Source organism: Panthera uncia, chromosome B1, assembly GCF_023721935.1.
Source record: "Panthera uncia isolate 11264 chromosome B1, Puncia_PCG_1.0, whole genome shotgun sequence".
NCBI lineage: Eukaryota > Metazoa > Chordata > Mammalia > Carnivora > Felidae > Panthera > Panthera uncia.
This window is the reverse complement of record NC_064811.1, coordinates 101,395,777-101,411,939: the sequence shown is the minus strand read 5'-3', so window position 1 is coordinate 101,411,939 and position 16,163 is coordinate 101,395,777. Positions and strand designations below refer to the sequence as shown.

The 16,163-nt window shown below is 35.4% G+C and overlaps 1 protein-coding gene across 4 annotated transcripts in view; it reads left to right on the top strand.

Moving 5' to 3' along the window:
• NUDT6 (nudix hydrolase 6) overlaps positions 1–16,163 on the top strand; it is a 44,547-nt gene that overhangs the window by 2,984 nt on the left and 25,400 nt on the right. For all 4 annotated transcript variants that reach the window (XM_049631139.1, XM_049631136.1, XM_049631138.1 and 1 more), the window contains exons 2-3: positions 980–1,183; positions 5,978–6,033. Coding sequence is in view for 1 of the 4 variants with exons in the window: in XM_049631136.1 (XP_049487093.1) it covers positions 980–1,183; positions 5,978–6,033 (260 nt within the window). In the remaining 3 variants the exon portion in view is untranslated. The remainder of the gene's footprint in view (positions 1–979; positions 1,184–5,977; positions 6,034–16,163) is intronic.

Sequence of the window (16,163 nt, the reverse complement as noted above, 5' to 3'; positions counted from 1 at the left end):
CCCCCTCTCTCTCTCCCTCTCTCTCTCCCTCTCTCTCCCCCTCTCTCTCCCCCTCCCCACCCCTCCCCTGCTTATGCATGCTCTCTGTCTCTCAAACATTGAAAAAAAACAAAACTGCAGTATTCTTCACTCATAAATTAAGGTCAGTAATACTTGCCTTTCAGGGTTGTGAGAACTTAATGAGGTATTATATGTAGAGTGTCTAGAATTTAGTAAGGACTAAATATTAGCATCTTTTTCCCCTGGCTCAATCTTAAGTAATAAAGCAAGAGAATTTACAGAAGTCAAAAACAGAAAAATGTATGTTCATCTTGGTATTATTTATAATAAGAATTAGAAATAATCCAAATATCCAAGAGTAGGAGGTTGGTTAAGTAGCTTTTGGTACACCTATCTGAGGAAAATTATGTAGTCATTAAAAATTTATGTTCATTAAAAATTTTAATGACATAGCAAAATGTTTACATTTTATGTCATAAAGACATGCTGTAAATTATATGTGGTATGATGTCAATTCCAATGTTCATGGGAAAATGTCAACATTTAAATGTTTATCTCTGCATTCTATTAAGATAATGAAGTTTTAATTTCATTATACTTTATTTTCAAAATTTCCCAGAACTAGTATATAATATTTAAAAACAAAGTTAGGGTTTTAACCACCTTGAAATTTATAAGCCAAAAATATTATCACAGAACTCTTAAAGAAAGAATAAATAGAAGCCCATAATGGTCATTTATAAAGATTAAAACTAAGGATGTTAAAAGGAACAACATCAAAACGGAACCAATTATGTGCCAAGCATTGTGTCAGTTGTTACATTTTGGGATCCCCTGCCCCATTCTCCCAGCTAATTACAAGGTGAGGTGGATGTTTTAAGATGGCTTTTTGGAAGAGGTGACACCTTGAGATGAGTTTTTATTTCTCCCACTTCTTTCACTGGAAAATACTTACAGATTTTTCTCATCTGCATTTTAGCTGCAATACAGCAATGGAGGTCAGAAGGTAGAATAGCAGTATGGCTGCACATTCCCATCCTCCAAAGCCAATTTATTGCCCCTGCTGCTTCCCTGGGTTTCTGCTTTCACCATGCAGAGTTGGATTCATCCACACTGACACTGTGGCTGGGAGAAGGACCCAGCAGATTACCAGGATATGCGACACATCAAGTAGGAGTTGCAGGTCAGTTTCAAACTAACATTTTAGAGGTTCACTCCATTAGAGGTTCACTCCATTTTTTTCTTACAGCTAAGCGATAGTTTATTCATGTCTAATGAATGATTTGATGAAGTGATTATCCTCCTTGGGACTATTGAGTAGTGCTTTAAATAAATGAACTTTGCCTTCTGAATTGGCAGAGGACAGCACAAGAGAACAAGTTTGGTGTTTAGTTTTCCAGAGGATACATTTGAACAGTCTTACACAGGTATTTGAACTTCACTACTGAAATAGTAACACTGAATTGGGATCAGGGAATAAATTCATTACAGTAAAGCATATTAGGGTAAAATAAAAGGTAACTTTTAGGTTAAATTTAAGGTAAAGCAAAGATGTTTGATGATTTGAACATTACTTCTTAAAGATATTTACATTAAGTTACAGTGCCAAACAGTTGTTTAAAATAGCATAATTTAAGTATATTATGGAATTTTCAAGTCACTGATTCACTTCAGAGACATAGTCTTGAGAGAAGATTCGCTTTCGATTAATTGCAGGTGCATCAGAATCAACTGGAGAGCTTGCTGAAAACACACTGCTGGGCCCCACACCAAGAGTTTTTTATATCATTGTTGTGGGGTGTTGCCAGAGAATTTGCATTTCTAAGAAATTATCTGCAGCTGCTATTGATATCAGTGCTGGTCCCTAAACCATCCTTTGGGAACCAGGGTTAAAAAAATTTCTAGATTTCTAGGGGCGCCTGGGTAGCTCAGTCGATTGGGTGTTCAACTTTGGCTCAGGTCATGATCTCACAGCTCATGCGTTCAAGCCCCACGTCATGCTCTGTACTGACAGCTCAGAGCCTGGAGCCCGCTTCCGATTCTGTGTCTCCCTCTTTCTCTGCCCCTCACCTGTTGATTCTCTCTCTCTTACTCTCTCTCTCAAAAATAAACATTAATTTTTTTTTAATTCCTAGAATTCTAGAAAACTGAAATAGTAAAAGACGCCTCATGACTTAAATGAAAACAGTATTATATGTAAATTAGTAATTTGACCAATAATTGTATTTGCCTTCATATAATTTATAAGAGTTTTTTGAGGTTGTTTGCACCTTTGAAATTAAAAAGAAGATGTTCAAGGATGTCTAATGTTTTCTCTGTCCATGATCTCGCTTCCCTGTAGCAAGTAGAGGCATTTAGAAATTTCCATTCAACTCTACTTCAAAAGACTACTTGATAATTTGATAGCACCTTCACACTACATTAGAAAGTCATACCGACAATTATCAATTCATTGGTAACAGATTTTTTTATTTTTTTAATATATGAAATTTACTGTCAAATTGGTTTCCATACAACACCCAGTGCTCATCCCAAAAGGTGCCCTCCTCAATACCCATCACCCACCCTGCCCTCCCTCCCACCCCCCATCAACCCTCAGTTTGTTCTCAGTTTTTAACAGTCTCTTATGGTAACAGATTTTTAAATTACACTTTTAAATCCAGTTATTACTGCAGAATTGGTAATATATGTATACAGAGTATCCTATGAAGCCCTTGTTTATAACTAAATACTATAGTTAAGATATACCATAGGAGTTCCAGAAGTGAGAGATCAAGAACTTGAGCAATCTTGAAGTGTAACTATGATCTACATGAAGTGGCTATTGGGGGTGGCGATGAAATCATGTAAGAAATTGTTCTGAAAAGCTACAATGTTTTTTAGGTGAAGGGAGAAGAGCTGACATTTATTGATATAAGCAACAGAAAGAAGGTGTGTCTGGTGAACATAACACCCCAAAATATGCCACTTCGATTATTTTGAGCTTGAGAAACACTAGATATAGCAAGGGTCTTCTGCCTGCCCCTTTTTACATAAAAGTAGGGCATAAATTTCTTGTACCAGGAAATTTCTTGTATCATGGAAGATGGGGAGTTGACACCAAGATGAGTCTGTACAAATAAACCTTACTAAAATAACCTTTGTATTCCCATTAGTTTCCCCCATATATGTCCTCGTCGTTTTCCCACAATTTACCTCCCTTAGCCCAAACCCTTTTTTCTGTGGTCTTGTCATGTCCCCATAATTTATTGCTGTTTGTTAAAATGGTATATATGCCTGTGGGTCTGACCACTTTTTTGGGATTTTCACTTCTTTTTATCAAGTCCTCCATCATCACCCCAGGCCAAGTAAACCTCACATAAAATGTTTATATTTTTTTCCTCCATTAATCTATCTTCTGTGAGTTCAATTCTCAGCCCTAGACACAAAACCTAAGTGGGTAGGGGGAAAATCTTTCCTTCCCTACACTGGAATGGAGTGACCTATGGCTTTGTTACTGTTCTTAAATCACAGCAAGCTGTCTCAGCCTCAGAGCTTTCACACTTGCTGGCTCCTCTTCCTGCAGTGCTTTTTCCCAGGGTTTTGTTTATCTAGCTCTTTGGAGCTGAAGTTTCTGCTCCAGCAACTTCTCAAAAATCTTCTGACCTTCCTGTCTAAAATAGAGTCCTCCTGCATGCCATCATCCTTGGTCCCTTTATCCAGGTCTGTTTTTCTCTATAGCACTTACCACAATTTGAAATTCTATCATGTACTTCATTTCCCCCACAATAATATAAACTCCATGAAGGCAGATATTTTGTCTTTTCCACCACTGTATTGCCAGGTTCAAAACAGTGTCTGGCATAAAGTACATGATCAATAGATATTTCTTGAATGAATAATTGGATACCTCTTCAAGTGGAAACATGAGACCCCAGAGAACACAATTGTATGGGGAAGGGACATCGTTGCACAGTGAGAAGAATACCAACTCAGAATCCAGACAGTTTTAGCGCCGTGTGAACTTGGGCACTCAAAATAATACCACTCACACAATTATTATGAGTAATACCTGAGATAAGGCACGTAAAGCACTAATCATAATATGATAATCTCTATTTAATCCCTGATCTTTGTGTTGATTTAACTTTTAAGTTGTGACCAGCAGGGGACGCTCACATTGTGCTTTAGCAGTGTTAGGTTTGTCTTTGAAATACTTTGCTCATGTTTAAAATTCATTAGGGAAAAGTACACTTTGAGTAATCACAAATTATTAAAATTTAAGAGTAGGTTTCCTTGCCATTTCTTTGGTATTCTAACCCTTGTAAAGTCCAATTCAATTAAATTATAATTTATATTTTCTAATAGAAACCAACATTAACGTTAATTATATCTCACTGGTTTTCCTTCTTTTAAACATTAAATGTGGTGTTTTCATTTCAGAGAAATTTGTCATTCCTTATATTATACATAGCTATCCTCTTCTATATTTTATTGCAACATAAAATGTTTGCAATCACCTCATGTTGTATATAATTTGTTTTTTATTTACTTATTACCTCCTCATACACACACCAGAATGTGAGCCCATCAAGGATCGGGAATTTTGTTTTGTTTACCACTATATCTCTAGCACCTAGAAAAATGCCTGACACATAACAGGGCTCAATATATAGAGAACCCATATGTATTAGGTATAGGAACTCAATTGATATTGAAATAATGGAAGAGTATATGGAAAGTATCTTTTACAATATTTCCTCACATTACGTAAATACAGATATTTATTTATGTGAACGTTTATTCATTTTTGAGAGACAGAGACTGAGAGCAAGTGGGGAAGGGGCAGAGTAAGAGGGAGACACAGAATCCAAACTAGGCTCCAGGCTCTGAGCTGTCAGCACAGAGCCCAACACAGAGCTCAAACCCACAGTGAGATCATGACCTGAGCCAAAGTCAGATACTTAACCGACTAAACCACCCAGGTGCCCCCAAATATATTTAAATTATAACATTTAAAAGAAATTAATATAAACCATTACGGTGTCATTTGTATTTTTGACCCAGGATTGCCCAAAGAGAAATAAAAAACAAACCTTATTTTTGAGTCCCTGATGCCCAGTGTGCGTGGCAATGTGTATGATGAATGAATAAGTAAAAGAAAAGGACTAGAACTTAAAACATATATAAAATAAAGAAATATCCCAAAGCAATATATTGAGATGTTATAAAGTCATATACACATGTCATAAAGAAATATAAGTGGCTAGGGCACCTGGGTGGCTCAGTCAGTTAAGCATCCGACTTTGGCTCAGGTCACAATCTCGTGGTTCACGAGTTTGACCCCCAAGTCGGACTCTGTGCTGAACAGCTCAGAGCCTGGAGCCTGCCTTGGATTCTTTGTCTCTCCTTTCTGCCTCTCCCCTGCTTGCACTTCACCTCTCTCCCCACCCCACCCCCGCTCTCTCTCAAAAATAAACATTAAAAAACTCAAAAAAAGAAATACAAGTGGCTTCAGGTAGGTCTTGCACTGAATATTAAGATATTTAAGATTTAGATCATCAGGGGCACAATACACGTTCTATACATAGCAATTCAAAAAATAAAAATGAGAATGGAAAAGTCACTACATTCAATAAATATTTTTTAAGCAATTAAGATTAGACACTAAAATAAGTACTACAGAAGAATAAAATAATTCTGTAACTGTGTACCATCAGGAATAGATATTGAAAAGAGAAGAAGCTTATGCAGATAGTTATCCTACCACTCAGCATATGCTAGATCCATCATTGGTATTCCAAGTTGTTAGAACCTGAATAACTGGGCAATCAGTTTATTGCTAGAGAGATTTTACAAGTGTTCATTGATGAGGTGGTAATTGAACTAGGCCTTCCAGGATGGGTATAATTTTGATGATCACAGGTAAGAGTATGGGAAGAGTCTAAGGTGAATGAAATTAATATTTCTCAATTATCTTTCATTTTTCCCCCAACAGGAGCTGTATTTGATGAAAATACTAGAAAAATATTAGTTGTACAAGATCGAAATAAAGTAAGTTGCTTCTGTTTTTCTTTTAAATATGATTATTTTTTAATTCCAGTATAATTAATGTATAGTATAATACTAGTTTCAAGTGTACAAAATAGTGAATCAGCAATTCTATACTTACCCAGTGCTCATCACCAAAAGTGTACTCTTAACCCCCTTCACCTATTTCACCCATCCCCCTACCTGTCTCCCTCTGGTAACCACCAGTTTGTTCTCTATGTTTAAAAGTCTGTTGTTCTGTTTGCCTCTTTTTCTCTTTGATCATTTGCTTTAAGTTGCTTCTGCTCTGTAAATTGCTTTCTAAGTGTTCAGCTGTCTCTAGAGAAAATGTAGAAATTTTGATATGCTCAAAGAATTACAGAAAGATATTTTGAAAGTTCTTTCTAGGAGAGCATGGATGGCTCAGTCAGTTGAATGTCTGACTTCAGCTCAGGTCATGATCTCACAGGTTGGGAATTCAAGCCCCACGCTGGGCCCTGTGCTGACAGCTCAGAGCCTGGATCCTGCTTCGGATTCTGTGTCTCCTTCTCTCTTTCTGCCCTTCCCCACTTGTGCTCTGTCTCTCTCAAAAATAAACAAACATTAAAAAAAATTTACTTTAAGTTCTTTCTAAGCAGTTATGGATCATTTGGATATTTATTTAATTCAAAAAATACTTAGGCAGGCCTTGAAAATGTCAGGATAACCTCAGTGTTGCTCACTGTCACATTACGGCTACAGAAAAATTAAAAATGACTATATTTAGTTGGGAAGACAACTGTGTTTCTCACAGACTGTCGAGATATTCTTCATTCATTCAGTATTCATTAAGCTTTCTCTGAGCCAGATGCTGAGGATAGGAAGATTATTTAAGACAGTATCTCTGATGTCCCGCAGCTTACTACCTATTTGGGAAGGCCATGGTCATACAAAGGATGGTAACGATTACTTTGCTTTTAAAACAAAACCCTGAAGACTTCTCAGAGGAGATGAATATCAAACTGGGTGTTGAAGAATGAGTAGGAGCTTACCAGGCCAAAAAAAAAGTTAGGATAGGAAAACAGAGTAGAAAATTAGAATGGCATGTAAAAAAGTACAGAGAGTTCAGAAAGGGGCTAACATGGTATCTTAGTTTGTTCAGGCTACTATAACAAAAATAACAGACTGGCTTAAACAACAAACATTTATTTCTCACATTTCTAGAGGCTGGACCAGGATTGAGTGTCTGATTAGTCCCTCTTCCCAGTTCATAGATGTTCATCTTTTCACTGTGTCCTCACATGGCAGAAGGGAGAAGGGTTCTTTCTGAAGTCTCTTATAAGAACACTACTGCCTTTCGTGGTTACTCCCATTCCAGTGTTGTGACATAATCACCTCCCATAGGCCTCACCTCTTAATATCATCACATTGCGTCCATGTTTAAATCAACACGTAAATTTGGGGGGACATAAACATTTAGGCCATTCCACATAGTGTGGAAGTAATGGTTTAAAAGTTCATCATGGAGGCACCTGGGTGGCTCAGTCAGTTAAACATTCAGCTTCGCCTCAGGTCATGATCTCATGGTTCAGGAGTTCGAGCCCCACATGAGGCTCTGTGCTGACAGCTCGGAACCTGGAGCCTGCTTTGGATCCTGTGTCTCCCTCTCTCTGCCCCTCCCCAATCACACTCTATCTCTTTCTTTCTCAAAAATAAATAAACATTTAAAAACAAAACAAAAAAAAAGTTCATTGTGGCCAGGAGTACAGGAAGTGGTAAATTATTTGACCAAGTGCCAGATTAAGAACAATATAAAGAACCTTGTACAACAAAATAAGTCTAAGCAACTAGAAGCAACAAAGACTTTTAAGAGAAGTACCATAATTAGCGTGAGATGTTTTCATGATTAGGACTATAAGGCAAAGAGAATAATTATCTTGCTACTTTCTGAAACTTCAGTAAATATTGATGGACAGACCTTTTTCCCCATCATACATAATTTTAAATTTTAAACAAAATATTGGTAATGATAGCTGAAAGCAGTATCATACATTTTGCAGAAATGCTGTCTCAAAACATTCTCATAGTTGTAACTTCCAAAGTTTTAGTTCAGGCAGGATCTCTGACTCAAACTAAGCTTTATCATTAACAGCCCAACGTCAGGTCAGGTTATGATCTCGTAGTTTATGGCTGCAAGCTCCGCGTCGGCCTCTGTGCTGAGAGCTCAGAGCCTGGAGCCTGTTTTGGATTCTGTGTCTTTTCTCTCTCTCCCTCTCTCTCTCTCTCAAAAATAAACATTAAAAAAAAATACTTAAAAAAATAATTTTGAGTACCTAAAGTAGTATTGTGCCTACCCTTCAATAAGTTTTATATTTGAATTGGATCATGTGATGGGAATGACTAGAGACTAGGAAGCATGATTGAGTAATACAAGTGGGGCCTAGTATAAGAGGGTCTGAGAGCCTGGCAGAGGAGTTTAGATTTGACATGGAAATAGTAACTCTTGAAAGATTCTGATTGAGATGATGAAGTAATGAAGATGCTATATGGACAACATTAAATTAATAACAAAATGCAAATAAATTGATAATTGTGCTAAATGAGAGAAAGTTGGTATAAACAAAATGGACTTCGGAGTCAGGCTGACCTGCATTCCAATCCCTGTGCCATTTCTACATCGGCCAAGTCTCTGAGCCTCAGTTTCCTCATCTTTAAAATCTATACAATAATACCTTTCTCATAGAAAGGATCCATTAGCTGTCTTTTCCCAGTGGATTCATACATAGTACTTAAAATACACAAAAGTGTAATGTAAGAAATGTACAGCAGTGTGAAACAATGCTGTGTAGAATTCCTTAAGTACAATTTTAATGCACTGTTCTCTCATTTATATCAATTTATATTTATACCCATACACAACAGAATGATGTGCACTGTATTTGTTTTCTTTCTTTTTTAAATTTTGTATAACAAAAAGCCAAGAAAGTTCTTTATTTTCTTGGCAAGAATAATGTGATTAATAAGTAAAGATGTCTATTTACAGAAATCTCTAATTACTGGAAGAGATGCAGAGTCCTATTTAATTGCTTAACCTCAGCCTTAGGTCTATAATACCTTAACATTTCCAATGCTCACCTAAATTGTACAAGGACATTTCTGTTTTTCTGGACATTTTACTGTGGGTAACTTATAAAAGCTTTACTATGACTTATAAATTTTTTTGTGAGTATTTTAATCACCTGGTGCTCATCATGACAAGTGCACTCCTTAATCCCCATCACCTATTTCACCATCCCCCCACCTGCCTCTCCTTTGATAACCATCAATTTGTTCTCTATAGTAAAGAATGTTTCTTGGTTTGTCATTTTCTCTTTTTTCCCTTCGTTGATTTGTTTTGTTTCTTAAATTCCGCAGAAAAGTGAAATCGTATGGTGTTTGTCTTTCTCTGTCTCACTTAACATTATAATCTGTAGCCCCATTTATGTTGTTGCAGATAGCAAGATTTCATTCTTTTTTATGGCTGAATAATATTCCAACATATGTATATGTGTGTGTATATACATATATATACGTGCACACACATATACCACATCTTCCTTTTCCATTCACCATTCAAAGGAGACTTCAGCTACTTCCATTTCTTGGCTGTTGTAAACAATGCTGGGTACATCTGTCCCTTTGAATTAGTGGTTTTGTATTCCTTGGATACCTAGTAGTGTAACTGGGGGATTGTAGCGTAGTTCTATTAACTTTTTGAGGAATCTCCGTAAGTTTTCCACAATGGATACACCAGTTTGCAAGAAAATTCCTTTTTCTCCACATCCCTTCCAACACCTGTTGTTTCTTCTGTTTTTTAAATTTAGCCATTCTGACAGGTGTGAGGTGATATCTCATCATAGTTTTGATTTGCGTGTCCCTGATGATAAGTGATGATGAACATCTTTCATGTGTCTATTAGCCATCTGCTATGTCTTCTTTTGAGAAATGTATATTCTGTCTTCTGCCGATTTTTAAATTGAATTATTTATTTTTTGGGTGTTGAGTTTTATAAGCTTTTTATGTATTTTGGATACTAATCCTTTATTGGTAGGTCATTTGCAAATACCTTCTTCCATTCCCTAAGTTGCCTTTTAGTGTTATTGATTGTTTCCTTCACTGTGCAAAACATTTTATTTTTATATAGTCCCAGTAGTTAATTTTTGCTTTTGTTTCCCTTGCCTCAGAGGATCTACCTAGGAAAAAAACTGCTATGGCTAGTGCCAGAGAAATTACTGCATATGTTCTTTTCTAGCATTTTTATGGTTTCACATTTAGATCTTTAATCCATTTTGAATTTATTTTTGTGTATGGTGTAAGAAAGTGGTCCGATTTCATTCTTTTGCAGGTAGCTGTCCAGTTTTCCTAGTACCATTTTGTTGAGAAGACTGTCTTTTTCCCATTGGATATTCTTTCCTGCTTTGTTGAAGATTAATTGACCATATACTTATGTTTATTTCTGGGTTTTCAATTATGTTCCATTAATATATGTGTCTATTTTTGTGCCAGTACATACTGTTTTGATCACTACTGCTTTGTAATATAACTTGAAGTCTGGAATTGTGATGCCTCCAGCTTTGCTTTTCTTTTTCAAGATCGTTTGGCTATTTGGGGTCTTTTGTGGTTCTGTACAAATTTTAGGATTGTTTGTTCTAGTTCTGTGAAAAATGGTGTTGGTATTTTGATAAGGATTACCTTAAATGTGTAGATTACTTTGGGTAGTATGAACATCTTAACAATATTCTTCTATAAGCATGGGATGTCTTTCTGTTTCTTTGTGTCCTGTTCAATTTCTTTCATCAGTGTTTTTTAATTTTCAGAATATAGGTCTTTCACCTCTTTGGTTAGGTTTATTCCTAAGTATCTTACTATTTTGGTTGCAATTGTAAATGGGATTGTTTTCTTAATTTCTATTTCTGCTGCTTTATTACTGGCTTATAGAAATGCAACAGATTTCTGTACATGATTTCATATCCTGTGACTTTACTGAATTCATTTATTAGTTCTAGTAAATTTTTGGTGGAGTCTTTAGGATTTTCTATATATAGTATCATTAACATCTACAAATAGTGGAAGTTTTACTACTTCTTTACAGATTTGGATGCCTTTTATTTCTTTTTTGTTGTTTAACTGCTTTGGCTAGGACTTTCACTACTATGTTAAAGAAATGTGATGAGAGTCATCCTTGTCTTGGTCCTGACCTTAGGGGAAAGTCTCTCACTTTTTCCCTTTTAAGGATGATGTTAGCTGTGGGATTTTTATTTATGGCCTTTATCATGTTGAGGTATGTTTCCTCTAAACCTACTTTGTTGAGGGTTTTTAATTATAAGTGGATGTTAAGTCTACTGAAACAACAAAATTATTATAAGGTTCTTATCCTTTTTTTTTATTAATATGATGTATCACGTTGATTGATTTGCAAATATTGAACCACCTTGCAATCCAGGAACAAATCCCACTTGATTTTGGTAAATGATTTTTTTCATGTATTCTTAGATTCAGTTTGCTAGTATTTTGTTGAGGATTTTTGCATCTGTGTTCATCAGCGTTATTGTCCCATGGTTCTCTTTTTTAGTGGAGTCTTTATCTGGTTTTGGTATTAGGGTAATGTTAGCCTCATAGAATGACTTTGGAAGTTTTACTTCATTTTCTGTATTTTAGAATAGTTTAAGAAGAATGAGAATTAACTCTTCAAATTTTGGTAGAATTTGCCTATGAAGCCGTCTGGTCCTGGACTGTTGTTTTTTGGGAGTTTTTTGATTACTGATTCAATTTCTTTGCTCATAATTGTTCTCAAATTTTCTATTTCTTCCTGTTTCAGTTTTTTGGTAGTTTATATATTTATGGAATTTATCCATTTCTTCCAGATTGCCCAGTTTGTTGGCATATAGTTTTTCATAATATTCTCTTATGATTGCATTTCTGTGGTGTTGGTTATTTCTCCTTTATCGTTTGTGACTTTATTTGGGCCCTTTCTCTTCTTGATAAGTCTAGCTAGAGATTATCCATTTGTTAATTTTTTTTTTTTTTTCCCCAAAGAACCAGCTCCTGGTTTAATTGATCTGTTTGTAGCAGGATTCTCACACAGAGAATCGTGACACCGAGGCTTTTCTTTCCAGGAAGCAACTTTATTCCTACCGACAACACTCAGTTGAGTATGTACCCGAAGAACTAAGCCCCGAACACCACGTGGCGTAGTTTTTATATATATTTTTTTACTTCCTTGTCTCCCATATATGGTAACACACAAACATGTAGTCTGATTAAGTGGTCTCATATTACAAGGTCATGAGGGATGCTGTCAAGTACACGAATAGCAAGGTTGCCTTGAGATTTTGTTTGTTTCTTTTTCCTTAGGAAGGGGACCCTACCACATGTTCTACTGGGTTTTTTTTAGTTTTAATATCATTTATTTCTGCTCTAATCTTTATTATTTCCTTCCTTCTGATTTTAGATTTTGTTTCTTATTCTTTTTCTAGAGCCTTTATGTATAAAGTTAGATTGTGTATTTGAGACTTTTCTTACTTCTTGAGGTAGACCTGTATTGCTATAAACTTCCCTCTTAGAACGCTTTTCCTGCATCCCAAAAGTTTTGAGCCATTGTGTTATCATTTTAATTTGTTTCCATGTACTTTTTTGTTTCTTCTTTTATTTCCTGGTTGAGCCATTCATTGTTTGGTAGCATGTTATTTAACCTCCAGGTATATATGGTCTTACCAGATTTTTCTTATGGTTGACTTTTAGCTTCATGATCACAAAAGACACATGGTATGACTTTAATCTTTTTAAATTTGTTGAGGCTTGTTTTGTGGCCTAATATATGATCTGTTCTGGAGAATGTTCCATGTGTACTTGAAAAGAATGTGTATTCTGTTTTATGATGGAATGCTCTGAATATATTTGTTAAATCCATCTGGACTAGGGCATCATTCAAAGCCATTGTTTCCTTTTGATTTTCTGTTTAGGTGATCTGTGTATTAATGTAACTGGAGTGTTAAAGTCCCCTACTATTAATTGTATTATCATTGATTAGTTCCTTTGTATCTGTTTTTAACTGTTTTATGTATTTGGGTGTTTCTCTGTTGGGTGCACAGATATTTATAATTGTTGTATCTTCTTGTTGGATTGTCCCCTTCATTATTATTCAGTGTCCTTTTTCTCTTATTACAGTGTCTGTTTTGAAATCTAATTGTCTGATATAAGTATTGCTTTCTATTGACCTTCCCAAACTTAGGAATCTTTAAGCCTTTAAAAATAATCTTTGTCTTAACATGCAATAAGAAAAGAAATAAGAAGTAGGGTAATTTCTCCTCCCCTCATCCATCTCTTCTCCTTATGCATTGCTTGCACAAATCTGGTCCACTACTAAATGTTAGGTTTGGTGATAGTAAATTTGTCAGTTAAGAAAAAGAATGAGTTTTAAATCATTTGGTATTTTGAGTTGAAGGTAGAACTGGAATAATATTATCTCTAGCAGATACAGAGACATTGGTAGAGAGGAAATGATGAATTCTTTACAGAGATATGAGGTGAACTTAAAAGAGACATTTAAGTGGGAGTTCCCAGACATTTCTTCTCATTCCTCCTGATGAATTATTGAGCACCAGAAAGAGGTGTATGAGTTGAAGCATATTAATTAATGAATTTCTTTTTACAATTTCCACCATCATGACCTATAGTACTTAAGAGCTCCAGGCAGTAGCCTTCATCCACAGGAGGGGATACAAGGAAAATATTGATATTCTCAGTCTAGAATTTCACTGCCTAGCCCTACTAGTCTAAGAGTTTTAGTGGGGGACTTTCCCATAGCTTCCATACAGGTGCAGTTCTAGTTATTCTATAGAATTGTGCTTTGTGGAATCATGCTATATAGCACAGTGCCACTCTAGGAAAAATAGGTACATAACAAACATCATATGAAAGAGAGAACTGAGTACCATATTCTAAAAACAGATAAAAAGTACACTGAATTTTAGGTATCATCAGTTACAAATAGTTGACAGGAATAAAGTAGTTGAAGAATAGGAAGAATAACACACCCCAATTGTCTTTCATAGGCCAAAGAAGTTGGAGGAGCTGAGACATGATGATAATAGTTGAATCATAGTAATCTATGTTTTTCACATGTCTAGATCTGAGTCAGTTCACCATTCTTTGAAATCAACTATTTGGAAATGAGGACTCCTGATATCACATTAGGAATGGAAGATACACCCAGAGAACTTTTTGTCTGGTGCAGTTCATGAGTGCTTATATGTGTGTGTCTTTTTAGAAGGAAAGTTTGAATTTAGTTGTTTTAGAACATGTTAAACTTCAGTTCAATTAAACTTCAGTGCCCCCAAATGCTACACTTAGTAACTAAAGTTAATGTTTTATAGAACTTGAGGAACATGAGTTTTCTTATTGTGTGTGCCTAAGTTATCTCTTGGAAGGAAATTAAATTATTAAGTATGTAAACATACTCCAGTTTGTTACACAAATGTATCATTTAGAGAAGAATCATTAGAGAAGTTCTATACATGCAGACATAAACTTCAGATTCTTTACTGTTCTAATTTTTTACTTTGTGTGTGTATATATGTGTGTGTGACATTTGAAAGCCAAATTATTATCAGCATCTGCCAACTTGACCAGCCAAGGGATATGCAGTTGCTAGATAGCCATTCTAAGCTTGATTTCCTGATAAATTCTCACCTTCTCTCTTCAACAATTTTGATCTCTTGTTCTTATTTAACAGCCAGAGTAATATGATTGCTCCGCTCTAAGCAGTTTTTCAGGGTTGATCTATCAAATAAGAACCTATGTAGTTATTCATTAAAACATGGAAATTCAAGCCTAGGTCTAATAATGGTAAAAATTGGGTTGCAGTCTGAAAACAGAAGGAGCTTCCCTGGCAGCTGTGGCTGAACTGTCTTACCCCAAAATCATACAGTGTGATTTTTTTGTGTGTGGGGGTTATTTTTTTCCTTATAAAACCTCCCAAGACAAATGATTTAACAGGCCCAGTTTGTAGAAATCAGATTTCTAGAGTGGTATGTATCATAGCAATTTAAAAGGAAAAAATTGAGTTGAGCTATACTTTTAAAATAGAATAATTGTCAAAACTATATACAGGTATATATATATATATATATCTCTTTTTATTGCACTTTGCTTTACTGCACTCCCAGATACTGTTTTTTATGAATTGAAGGTTTGTGGCAACCCTGCATCAAACATCTGTCAGTGTCATTTTTCCAACAGCATTTGCTTTTTATGTCTCTCACATTTTGGCAGTTCTCACAATATTTCAGACTTTTTCATTATTATTATATTTGTTTTGATGATCCTTGATCAGTAATCTTTGGTGGTGTTATTGTAATTGTTTTGGAGTGCCGCAAACTGTGCCCATGTTAGATGACAAACTTAGTCAATAAATGTTGTTTATGTTCTCACTGCTCCACCTGTCAGCCTTTCCCCTGTCTCACTCTCCACCTCTCCCTCCCTTTGGGCTTCCCTATTCCCTGAATCACAGTAATCTTGAAATTAGGCTAATTAATAACCCTGCAGTTTCCTCTAAGTGTTCAGGTGAATGGAAGTTTTGCACATCTCTTCCTTTATTTATTTAGTGTCACATTAGGTCTTTATAGTGAACTATATAAAAGATTTCAAATATGGTACAGGTATGAGATTTATAAGGAAAATTATTTAAAAGACAGTAAGCAATATAGTATCACATCATAGTTGAATCATTAAACTCTTACTGAGACTCCTTCTGAATAGAGGTATATTAAATAATTATAAAATTGATTATTGATAATGGATATTGATATTGATAATGGAATTATCAGTTTTAAGTTTTATTATCAGTTTTAAGAACTCGCCATCTTTGAATCTTTCTCTTCCATCAATGAGGCCTACCCTGAGTACTTGAAATAAAAGCAAGCATCTCTTACCTGCTGCACACCTGGTTTCCTCTCACCCAGCTCCACTTTTATTCTGATGGCATTTGTCATTATATAATATGCTAAAAAGCTTACATTTTTTTTTTCTTGTCTAGCATACAAGCACTGCAAAGGCTTGGACATTTGTTTGTTTTGTTCACTGTTGTGTCTCAATTACCTCGAAAACTGCCTGACTCACATTGTTAAGTGTGAAGA